Source organism: Dinoponera quadriceps, unplaced genomic scaffold (assembly GCF_001313825.1).
Source record: "Dinoponera quadriceps isolate SergipeBrazil2010 unplaced genomic scaffold, ASM131382v1 scaffold1658, whole genome shotgun sequence".
Taxonomy (NCBI): Eukaryota; Metazoa; Arthropoda; class Insecta; order Hymenoptera; family Formicidae; genus Dinoponera; species Dinoponera quadriceps.
The window spans coordinates 748,531-760,084 of NW_014555920.1; the positions used below are offsets into that span (position 1 = coordinate 748,531).

At 40.2% G+C, this 11,554-nt stretch overlaps 2 protein-coding genes across 4 annotated transcripts; both read right to left on the reverse strand.

Moving 5' to 3' along the window:
* Positions 1-45: 45 nt before the first annotated feature.
* Positions 46-5,127, reverse strand: LOC106745825 (RNA-binding protein 45). Of its 2 annotated transcripts, none has more exons than XM_014621780.1 (7): positions 4,865-5,127; positions 4,589-4,703; positions 3,685-4,478; positions 3,367-3,599; positions 2,580-2,722; positions 287-346; positions 46-162 (listed from the first exon to the last, which is right to left on the reverse strand). In XM_014621780.1, exons 1-5 carry the CDS (start codon positions 5,061-5,063, stop codon positions 2,609-2,611), a joined length of 1,455 nt encoding a protein of 484 aa, XP_014477266.1. In that variant the 5' UTR covers positions 5,064-5,127; the 3' UTR covers positions 46-162; positions 287-346; positions 2,580-2,608. The 2 variants fall into 2 exon arrangements, with proteins under 2 accessions (XP_014477266.1, XP_014477265.1); XM_014621779.1 differs by having other exon boundaries at positions 287-2,320.
* A 1,789-nt stretch (positions 5,128-6,916) lies between these two features.
* On the reverse strand, positions 6,917-10,338 carry LOC106745806 (6-phosphogluconate dehydrogenase, decarboxylating). Of its 2 annotated transcripts, none has more exons than XM_014621747.1 (5): positions 10,173-10,338; positions 9,241-9,464; positions 8,900-9,144; positions 8,191-8,816; positions 6,917-7,430 (listed from the first exon to the last, which is right to left on the reverse strand). In XM_014621747.1, exons 1-5 carry the CDS (start codon positions 10,184-10,186, stop codon positions 7,088-7,090), a joined length of 1,452 nt encoding a protein of 483 aa, XP_014477233.1. In that variant the 5' UTR covers positions 10,187-10,338; the 3' UTR covers positions 6,917-7,087. The 2 variants fall into 2 exon arrangements, with proteins under 2 accessions (XP_014477233.1, XP_014477234.1); XM_014621748.1 differs by lacking the exon at positions 10,173-10,338 and adding an exon at positions 9,621-10,018.
* Between the last annotated feature and the right edge of the window lie 1,216 nt (positions 10,339-11,554).

The window sequence follows — 11,554 nt, forward strand, 5'->3', positions numbered from 1 at the left end:
TTTTATCAGAATATATTATCGCCAATTTAAATAATTAACACAAGATTCTTAAGAATAGAAAGGCAATACGTCACTGCTCGTTTAATTATAAAATGGATGCGATGTACAAGGCACAGAATCTCGTTCACAAACGCACGCACAAATGACATACAATCGGGAGAGCTGTATAAAAACAAATTAATTTAATATATACTTCGTGTATATATACACATATATACACACATATATACATATACATATATATATATATATATATATAATCGTAAAAACATTATAATAATCTTACGTCGCTAGAAATGGTATCACAGTCATCAGGTACGGCGCTTCATGGAATCCTCGCGGTATCCTGAAAGCGAGAAGAACATATGTCAGACCAAGACAGACAATCGGTTCAACCACGTGACAATAATCGTACACTTCCGTTCCATAAGCAGTGAGAATAAAAAAAAAAAAATCAAGTGAAATAGTCGGTGTGGGGTTTTTGCGTATTCCATGTGTATTTGATATTTTCAAAAAGAAAAACGAAAAACAAGTCAGTTACAGTCTCCTGGAACATTATTCGGTACAGTCATAGAGTGAGAGTCTAACGCAACGGTGGTACAAAAGTGTCCATCATAAAACGTTTATGTTGTGCGTCGATCACTAGTGTGTGACGAGGTTTTGTGATGGTGGATAATTAAGTATCGGTTTACCAGGAAAAAAATGGTCTTCTCCCTTTCTCTCTCTCTCTCTCTCTCTCTCTCAATACTGTAAACAGTAAGCCTACGCTGCTAGGCATAAAGAATGTTATACACGTCGGCGGTACTTCCATATATTCGTATATCAATCGTTTCCAAAACAAGATGTACCCGCGTGCTTTGTTAGAGACCATCGACGGTACAGTTAATATTGCACTTCGTCGAATGATGGAATTTTTTATAAAATTTAGTAACCGTATTAAAACTCGATCGATGTCGGCGAGATGATCGATACAAATTTGTCGACGAGTCCTCGATCGCTATTGACAAAAAATATCTTGTATGAAACGAGCAATGCTCGCTAAATCTTTATTACCTCAAAATTCGAATGATGACATTTTGCGTAAAAGGTACATATAATTCAAAAGCACGAATATATTACAATGTTCGTGAAACATATCGTGAAACGTATCGATAAATCCAAATTTTTCGAATGTGATCATGCGAAATAACACGTGTATGTAATTCTTTTTTTATCGAAAAAGTACGAAATATTCTGGCATGTGTTGCAACGATTCCGTATGAAGTGGATATTTGTACTGATATTTCAAGGATATACCTTGTTTTGGAGAGTTACTACTGTTCCTTCATCCATAATCATTTTAACACTGATCGTTGTGAAAATGGTCAATGTTGTGTAAAATACAAGTAACTTTGCTTCCTTTTTATACGCAATACAACTAAAAGACAAGTACATGGTGTTCGAAAATTTAATTATATAAATAAAAGATCTCTTCGCTAAACCTAGGGCACAGGTTAATTCCTAAAATAAGCCTGTGCGAACAGGTGGTATTAACAACACATTTCTTGCACGATAAGAACGCTCATTACATTACAATAATCACTTAATGTACGTGTCTCGTTTCTCTTCACTTTATATACAATATAAAGTTAAATTGAACGTAAAGAAAATACAACGAATTATTGTATTTTTACAATTAATCGAACGATTAACCGATCGTATATTTTTTGCTAAGTATATCGTTCTTATGGAATTGAGTTGAAACGTCTCTATTTCAACTACTCGGATAATTAACTATATGATGATATCAACAGTAACCAGCTGACAATAATCAACATATCTAACAAAGAATGAAACTAGAAAACAAGCACGGTTTTAACCAAGAAATGAGATTTACACACACTTCCTAGAGGTACACAATAACGAACGAACGCTCGAATATTAACCCTTCGCACAGGCCTCTTATAAAGTAACCGAAACGGGACGTCACGCGCGTGATGTGTCGTGTGTGAACGAACATGTAAGAGGACAAAAGTAGTGGTAATAGAGTAGTAGTAGTAGTAGTAATAGAATAGTAGAGTAGTAGTGGTAGTAGTAGTAGAGTAGTAGTAATAGTAGCAGTAGTAGTTGTTGTAGTAGCAGTAGTAGTGTAGTAGTAAGTAGTAGTAGTAGAGTAGCAGTTAAAGTTTCAGTAACGTTGAAGTTGCGAACGTAAGCGAACAGTTAAATAGGTAGGTAGTTGGAGTAGTTTCCCTGGATGCCAGGCCCTTCACGTGGTCAAGTGAGTCTTTAAATTCGTCTCTTTTTGTTGCGTGCGTCCGGCTTGTGTATACCAGTCAGTCTGTGAAGACAAATAGAAAAATTACATTTTCTCCTGCCGTTTCTTAAACCCCCAGACCCCCCACCCCCTGCCCCGAGGAGGTAGAGAGTGATAACGTCAGTAAAAACGTCAAGGTGTATTGCAACTATTACAAAGAAAATAACGCCTCTTTCTTTCTTTCTCTCTCTCTCTCTCTCTCTCTCTCTCTCTCTCTCTCTTTCATATACTTTCTCACTTTCTCTCGCTCTTCGCACCATCGCGCTTAACGTCGTTTACTTACGAGTTACTCGTGTAAGAACGATCTCTGACTCAATTCTCGTCCTCGTCCATTCTTAATCTCTTTCGGCGATCTTCACCAACATTTCGCTCCTCCGCCTCCAGTACTTTCAAACGCGAACCGCAGATCTCTTGGCCGTGCAACATCTACGGTACATTTCCCCTCTTATAAAGCATCTGCGATACGCTCGTACAATAGATGCATCGTAAAGGTGAACATTCACTGGGCGAATGAGCAACGAACGAATAGTGAATATGCAATATGAATGTATACAGGGTGTTCTAGATTAATATAGACAAACTTCGCAAGAAAACAGATTAAGATGAACAAAAGAAAAGTCCTCTACTATTTTGCAAACGACACACAAAATTTTGAATTATTAATGATTGAAAATAGCCATATGGAGACTTCTTTAATTAATAACTCAAGAATTTGCGTGTTATCTGCATAATGGTAAAGGACTTTTTGTTTAGAGTGGTTTAATCTGCAAGTCATCAATATATTGAACCTGAAACCTGTCGCTAGGTTAACAGCTATCATATATTTGTAGGCCTCACGAAGTTTGTCCATGTTGATCTAGAATATCCTGTATATTCACGTCTAAGTGCGCGCGAATTTTCTTCGATGAAGCGCCTTATAAACACATTATGAGCAAATCGACCTGAAACATTCCGTTTGGATTCATTATGACATACGTATCTTCCAAATTGTAACACCCAAAGATTGCTGTTCATTCGTTTAGTGTATATCCAACTGAACGAGCATAGTATCAAAGTAAAGCGGACCATACCTCAATAGCCTCGTTCGCGCTGTCGACGGTAGCGTATTTGGCGTAGCCACAATTTTTGCCGGGTAACATATATACATCGATGAGATTTCCAAACCTACAGAACGCGTCCTTCATGGCGTAAATGGGTGGCACAGGTGGACCGCAAACGATGAAGCATCTCTTGGCTACCTCGGCGTCTATACTCGCCATCGGCTGCACTGGAGGTAGTTTCACGCACATCGTGTGCTCTAAACCTGAAGCAGGAAGCGCAACGAGGATCAACACGCGTACATATTCTTCCCTCGATACATTGAGCATGCAGAAGATTTGTTTATTTACTCGGTGCCGTTAATCCCGCAGCCTGAATCAGCGACGTAGCTTGAGCAATCGTCTCCGCCAGATGCGCCAGGTCCGTTCTCGCGCTGGCGGTACTGCCGGTGGTAGAGCCGCCTGGTTTCGACGTGCTTTTCGACGGTGCGCCCGTCATATCTGGTTTGACGATCATCCGATGACCGGGCGGGTATTCGAATCCGTGAAACTTTTCGCGCGCATAAGCCGCCGCACTGGGATTATTGTACACCACTACGGCCTGACCCCGCGGCATCCGGTATCTCACGTCGGTCTTCAGGTGACAGTAGTCCATACCAGGCACAATATCGAACAATTTCCACAGCTGATCCTGATTCAAGGCTGGGTGGGCGATCACCTGCAGACGAGTGTAGCCTTCCGAGTTGGGGTAGTTCGTGGCGATCTCCAGACTGATGCTGCTCTTGCCGAAGTTTGAGGACGCGTACGTACTGGTAGAGCCATCGTAAGAGGTAGACAGTCCGTTATTATACTTGACGTCATTGTGATCGGGTTTTGGCTTCTTCGGCTCGGCGAAGACCGCCTTGTACTTTCGATCGCACTCCTCGAACGCCCTGGCGGCGCTGGACACCTTCTTGAACTTCACATAGCCGAAGCCCTTAGACTCGTTTGTGCTACGGTCCTTCACCACAGTGGCGTACTCGATGGCGCCGAATTTGGAGAACTCCTGTTGCAGCTCACTGTCGGACATCGTCTTTGGCAATACACAGAACAAACGAACCCACCTCTCCTCCTCGTTCGTCTCTCGCACCGAACCTTGGTCCCGACTGTGGAGCAACAATCGTGTCGTTTGAGAGAACGCTGATTCAGACAAAGTCTGTCGAGGGATTGTCAGTTAGACAAATTAAGTTTAGATAAGAGATGACAGTGGGCTTACTTCGAGGCAATCATCACTTTGATCGGTCTACCGACGGAGCCCAGCATCTTTCCATTCATCTCTTCGAGGGCAAACGCCGCCTCTGACGTTTTGGAGAACTTGATGTACGTAACACCTGAACGCGTAAATAATCAATTAGAAGTCAGCCGTCGATTGACATACACGCGGCACGATGAACATGTGAGAGATGAATTTTTGGATGAAAATAATAATGCGTGACGGAGAGTTAACGTGCGAACTTATCGATTGAAGTTACCCATGCGAAGGCGTATTCACCTTTATTCTCGCCCGTGTTACGGTCCTTAACCACCCAGATGTCTTCGATCTTGCCGAACTTCTCGAAGGCCTTCCTGAGGTCATCCTCCTCCAGACTTTTGTGGCAAATGACAAAGAGTCGCGAGTTCGGCGGATCGTCATTTTTCGAGCGCAGGTCTGTTTGCGAATAGTATGAATCCCGTTCCCTGTGATCAGCCATTTTGCAAATGAACACACTGCCGTAAAGCGCGTCGTCTACGGTCACCGGTCGGCCGACGAGCCTCAGGATCGTAAAAAAGAGGTGCCTACTTAATGTCACTCTCTCCCTCCACAATTTCCACGTGCGATCTCTGTTTTCTATAATCTCTTAAAATTTACACCGTTCAAAATGAAATAAATATATATCTCGAGACTTAGAATAGAACAGAGAGAGAGAGAGAGAGAAAGGGAGGGAAAATTTGCAAGGAAGCTCGAAAAAAACGCGACCAGGAAGAACGTACCGCCCTAATCGTAAGATGAACTTTAACATCTTTTTTTTCTTTGTGATTAGTATTCATAAGTAAATGATAAACAACTGAAACTTAAAAGAAAAAAATTACACATACATGAGTTTTTGCATTTAGTTTTTTATATTCTTTTTTACGTCGGCATACATGCAATATCAATATTTTTTTTTCGAGGAACATGATATTTGAAATTCAAGGCCGCCTGGAGTTATTTAAAAATGTGTTGCGAAAGTATCTTGAATAGATTTAAAACGTGTTAATATTCATCGAGGCTGTATCGAACGCGTCGAATTTTCATGAATTTGAATGCATTCTTGTGCAGGAGAGCGACACAAAAAAAGTAATAATAATAATAATAATAATAATAATAATAATAATAATAATGTGTTTGGAAAGCACGCGAGTGAATGTCGAAATCACGATGTCACGGCAAGAAGCATGAGAAAAATCGGGTCGTCGGTTTGCGCGCAATTACTTCCGAGTCCGTTTCGTAAGTGCAGAACTTGAGTGCGCAATTGAAAGTATCATGCTCCAATATCCTCGCGTTCGCATACAGAGAAAGAAAAATGCGGTAATGACGGTTTCGCCGCCGTAATCGGTGACGGTGACGGCGGGCGTTTCACTAATTCAACCGCTCATATTTCTACTTTCTTCCACGACTTCCTACTCCCCTTTTGTCCCCTGTTGTCCGTAAATTCGACGTCGTCAGCGACGAAATTATGTATGCCTGTAGTCACGGTTGTTTCATTCGCGTGTCCATGTGGGAGAAGCCGGAATTCATACGCGAATATCCTTCGACGGCGAATCGTTTCGATCGCACGCCTACGTTGGATTTCGCAGCCGCCACGCAACCGTCTCGTGTACATTGTTATGTAATTCCCCCACCTCCAAACGACTCGCGAGAATTCCGAATCGGTTTCCCAAAATATACACGCAACCTGCATGGAACGTAGAGCGGACCGCGTGTGCGGAAGTGTGCAGCTGACACGGACGTCTCTCGCGGTGCGGTAATTTGATTTTGCAGGAGGAATCCTCTCAAGAAAAATGTCTTACGGTTCAAACTTTGTTGTGTCTATTTCACTATATTAATCAACTTTGTCTCATTTTATCGTGTATAGTTCACCAATGCATCACTATCTTGATAAACTTTGTCTATATATTACATCGTATTTAATATTCATAAAAAATACTTCTCTTTCTCAAGATCTTGTTAAATATATATCACTATATTCGCCGTTAAAATATCTTGAGAATAATTTATGAAGACATATTCGTCACAAGGGAAACAAAAGAAGAGAGCGTGAAATAAGACGCGGTGATGTAGAGATATGCAAAAGAAATAGTCTTATATATATAAATCAATGATAGGTATTCTCATATATAAGCAAGAATATTAATAATAATATTAATAATATATATAATAATATTCTTAGAAGATTTTTAGTCTTGAATTGAGAGTGCAAGTAATATTTTCAATACAAATTTAATCAAATTAAGGCCAAAAATCTTCTAAGATTATAAGATTCTTGCTCATTCATGAGAATATCTATCATTGATTTAAGATTAATTTTCTTTTTTCGTATAGGTTTGTAATATTTTGTACTTTTCAGCATAGAAAAGAGACGCATATCGAGTTGTATTACAGTTACGTAACTATCGAACTTATTCACATAATTTCCCCGCACCGTTGTACATTTGTGGCGGAAACGCTAGCGCCGAAGATCGTGATGGGTCGAGTTCATGCTTCGTACGTGGAAGCCGACACTTTACCGCCGTGCCCGGTCCAATTCGTGTGAACGAACTTGCCCTCTTGGCCGAGCAGCTCATAAGTATGAGCGCCGAAGTAATCTCGTTGAGCCTGCAGTAAATTTGCCGGTAATCGAGCGGTCCTATAGCCATCATAGAAAGCCAGAGCAGTCGATAGAGCGGGGGTCGGTATGCCAAGTGTCACGGCCGTAGAGACGACCACTCTCGCGCTCTGGTGGCACTCTTTCATAGCCTTGGCGAAGAAGTCGTCCAATAATAGGTTGGATAATTTTGGATTTTTGTCGAATGCCGCTTTTATATTACCCAGGAACGCACTGTGAACCGAAATATTTCTGTAATGTCATCATAGGATTTGATTCATCCTGTGTGTTTGAATCTTAGAGACACCAACGTTTAACTTCTATATCTTCCTTACAACGCCGCTGATACTTAAATATAGAGCGTTATTTCGCGACGAGAGCGAAAGCTCGGTGTTTTAAAGTGAATATCCAGTGAACACCAACTAACAGTAACGTAACATCAATGTTATAATTTCTCATTCGGCAATATAAATGCATTATAATGTATCATGTAACAGTTACATTGTTGAATGGTAAATTATAACATTGATGTTTATTACTATTAGTTGGTGTTTACTGGGTATACACTGAGTGAGTGAACAACGAACGAACAGTGAATGTGTAATATGAATGTATATATTCGCGTCTAAACGTGTGCGATATTTTTTTGATAAACCACCTTATGAGCAAATTGGCCCGAAATGTTCGGATTCGTTATTACGAATTCGGCTTACACATTTCCCAAATTGTAACAACGGAAGTTTGCATTCGTCATTCGTTCCTTATTCGCTTGCTCGGTGAATGCTCAGCTTTAAAGAAGGAAAAAAGAAGAGTGCTATCTGCGAGGCTTCGTGACGTTAGATATGAAACATCCTTGAGACAATCTCCAGCTTTGACACTCGTTTCTTTGCCATTTGCTTTAAAATATGTAGGTCGCATTGAGCAAGAATGCGCGTTATCGACGCGACTGACCGAGATTGAAAGTCACACAAAACTTGCGCATCGACTGCGTTACCTTCTTATGATACATCCGCCCCGCCACATCAGGGCTATCGAACCGTAATTCAAATTCCACTTGTAGAGCTTGGCGGTCTCTCTAAGCAGCATGAAGCCCTGTGCGTACGAGATGATTTTCGCGGCATACAGAGCCTTTCTCAAGTGACTGAGGAACTGCTTCTTGTCGCCTTTGAACGTCTCGTCCGGGCCGGTTAATATCGTGCTCGCCAACTCGCGTTCGCTCTTCAGCGTTGACAGGTACCTGGAGAACACCGATTCACCGATCAGAGTGACCGGCATTCCGTAATCCAACGCGGCGATGGCCGTCCATTTGCCCGTGCCCTTCTGACCCGCCGTGTCCCTGATCCGTTCCAGCAGGTAACCTTTCTCGTCCTTGTACTTCAGTATGTCCCTCGTGATCTCGATCAGAAAGGAGTCCAGCTCGCCTTTATTCCAATCATCGAAAACAGCACTCATCTCATCCTGCGAGAGCTTTAGGCCGTTTCTCATCAGATGATACACCTCGCAGATGATCTGCATGTCGCCGTATTCGATCCCGTTGTGCACCATCTTGACGAAGTGTCCAGCACCGTACTCTCCGACCCAATCGCAGCAGGGCTCTCCGTTGGATTTCGCGCATATCGACTGAAAAGTATCACAATAATGTAGCATACTGCATCTTGTGAATTTTTAATACTTTGAATAACCCTAGACTAGCATTGACATACTTGGAAGATAGGTTTAATGTGCGGCCAAGCTTTAAGATTACCACCAGGCATTAAGGACGGCCCATATCTGGCGCCATCCTCTCCACCGCTAACTCCACTGCCCACAAAGAGAATCTCTTTCTTCTCGAGGTCTCTGGCGCGTCTCTCGCTATCTTGATAAGCTGAGTTACCACCGTCAATGATAATGTCTCCGGGAGAGAGAAGAGGCACTAATAGTTTGATAAATTCATCCACAGCGTCACCAGCTATAAAAAAAAGATGGCATTGTTATCATGACATTTAATACATTTAACATACTGTATAGTTGCATGTACTTTTTATTGCAATAATAAAGAGATTACCTTTAATTAATAACATTACTCTTCTTGGACTCTTCAATTTACTGACCATGTCTTCCAGGCTATTTGCACCAACAACTTTTGTACCCTTGGCTTCATTCTCAAGAAAGGACTTGATTTTGTCTTTCGTACGGTTGTACGCACATACGACAAATCCGTGGTCATTCATGTTTAAAATCAAATTTTGCCCCATAACTGCCAAGCCAATGAGGGCAATATCTGCTACCCTAAAAAGCAAGAAAAATATACATTAATAAAAAAAATAAGAAAAGAAATGCATCTTCTTCATTCATTAATTGATCTCAGTATACAAACATGCAAAGTAAATTGATTTCATATTTCCAAATAGCAATAAAATAAAAGAAATGCTATAAATAAAATACCTCTAGGATAACCTTCACATTGTGCATTAACTAGATCCAACAATAAGTATACGATATATTTGACATTATTATAAGCATATATGACAGAATTCAGCATCTTATAACGAATTCGATTACTTACACTACACTAGATTAGTGCATATTAAAGGTCGTTGCACATAAAAGAATCCAAATACAATAGAGTAATATGAACACTTTGACGATGAAATAATTTATGTAAATTTTACTAAATAACATGACAATGAATTGTCGTTATATTTTATCATTCGAAATGCTTATATGATTTTTTATTAAAATAATTACTTCATGTGTAACAGCTTTAATGTACACCAAACTGGTATAGTGTGGGTGCTCGAATTCGCTATTTCCGAAAATTTGATTTTGACGTATTTTTTACATATGTAAAACTATTGTTCGTTTCTATTCAGTTCAGTTACACTTTCTGCACCTTGTCACTTTCGTTCTCAAACTTGAATATGAACGACTGACTCATTTTTAAATGCAGCTGAAAAGGATAGCGACATGTCTCGTCGCACTACAGAAAATACTCACGGAGCACTGCTCATATTTGCAGACGGCCAATGGACCCAATAGAAGACAAAAAGTAGCTAAAATATATGTAAGATGTTCGGAAGATATATTAGGATGGTCTACCGGAGCAACAAGTGGTCGCACCTTTTCGCTCAGCCCGAGAACATACAATACGTTACGTGTCCTGTTCCACGCATTAGCACGTACAAAAAATGATATAGATGGAGCCTTTAGCGGAAGAGACTGACATCAGATAAGGTAAATATATATACGCCTCGGCTGATTTCGGCCATACGATGCTGCTTTATGTAATTTTTGCGGTTACGTACGCTCATTCTCCCTCTTTTTGCCATTATATCAGCATTCCTGGACTTGAATGTATCGACAGAGGAAGCTACATCTACATATATTTTTCTAATCGATGACCGTGGTTGCATCAGCCGACATGACGGCGGCCAATCAGGGGCCGCGTAAAATCAGCAATTTAATGACAGCAATACCATGTGATACCACTGTATCGTGGTGAACGCGTGCTTATCTAATTTTTTATTGTGACCATATGTCGAGCATACTTATAGGGTGACTTTCACCAAACTCAGATTAGAGCCTTAATAGAATGACTTATTTGTCTTGTAAGATAATGTTTTATATCTTAAATCATAGACCCGTGTTCTGAAATCTCTTTTATTGATAAAAGTGCCTCTGCATATATCTGCATATATATTAAAGTAGCTTAGAAACTACTTGATTAGCTGAGAAGCCACAGTTAAGACACTTTTATCGATAAAAGTGAATTCAAAATATGGACGTTTGTCTTAAATTAAAAAAAAAACCGTCCTGTTTGTGATTGATGATAAATTGTTATATAATAAAAAAATAAATAAGTGATAATTTAGGTAAAGATTTAAGGCACAAAACATTGTCTTAAAATTATAAGTTAACCATTATCCAAAGGTCTTTACTAATCGACGATTTAAAGTTGCTGTCGGTCAGATATCTTCTTTATCTTGCTGATATAAATATAGAAATTATTACCTCCTCGATTATTGTTGAATAACAAGTTAGAGAACTGAATAATTGGCAATTCTTATAGCCATCGATTAGTTTAATTTGAAATGCTGAGTCATCCGAAGACATTTCCTGTTTTGCGCTGTAGAGTGAATATCTTAAAATATTCTTGAATATACTCTCTTGAGAACATTCTTGAGATCCTTGGGTAAGAATACAACGGTTCTATCATCGATAATCTTTGCATTACCAATCATCCAACGAGGAAACAGAGACGTCGATCTTGAACGCTACGTGAAGATCATACTTTCCTGTCGATGTCGTTTCCCCGGTCAACCCGGTCCCACGGTTATTTCGCGTTTCAAGTGTGTTTCGTTTGAATCAGCCGGTAATGG

Coding starts and splice junctions, on each gene's coding strand:
- LOC106745825 (XM_014621780.1), bottom strand. CDS start 5,063: ATGGCTGATCACAGGGAACGGGATTCATACTATTCGCAAACAGACCTG. Junction 4,479..4,588: donor AAAGTGATGATTGCCTCGAA/GTAAGCCCACTG, acceptor GTTGCTCCACAG/TCGGGACCAAGGTTCGGTGC. Junction 2,723..3,366: donor GCGCGAACGAGGCTATTGAG/GTATGGTCCGCT, acceptor AATGTACCGTAG/ATGTTGCACGGCCAAGAGAT.
- LOC106745806 (XM_014621747.1), bottom strand. Junction 9,145..9,240: donor AGTAATGTTATTAATTAAAG/GTAATCTCTTTA, acceptor TTTTTTTTATAG/CTGGTGACGCTGTGGATGAA. Junction 8,817..8,899: donor ACATTAAACCTATCTTCCAA/GTATGTCAATGC, acceptor GATACTTTTCAG/TCGATATGCGCGAAATCCAA.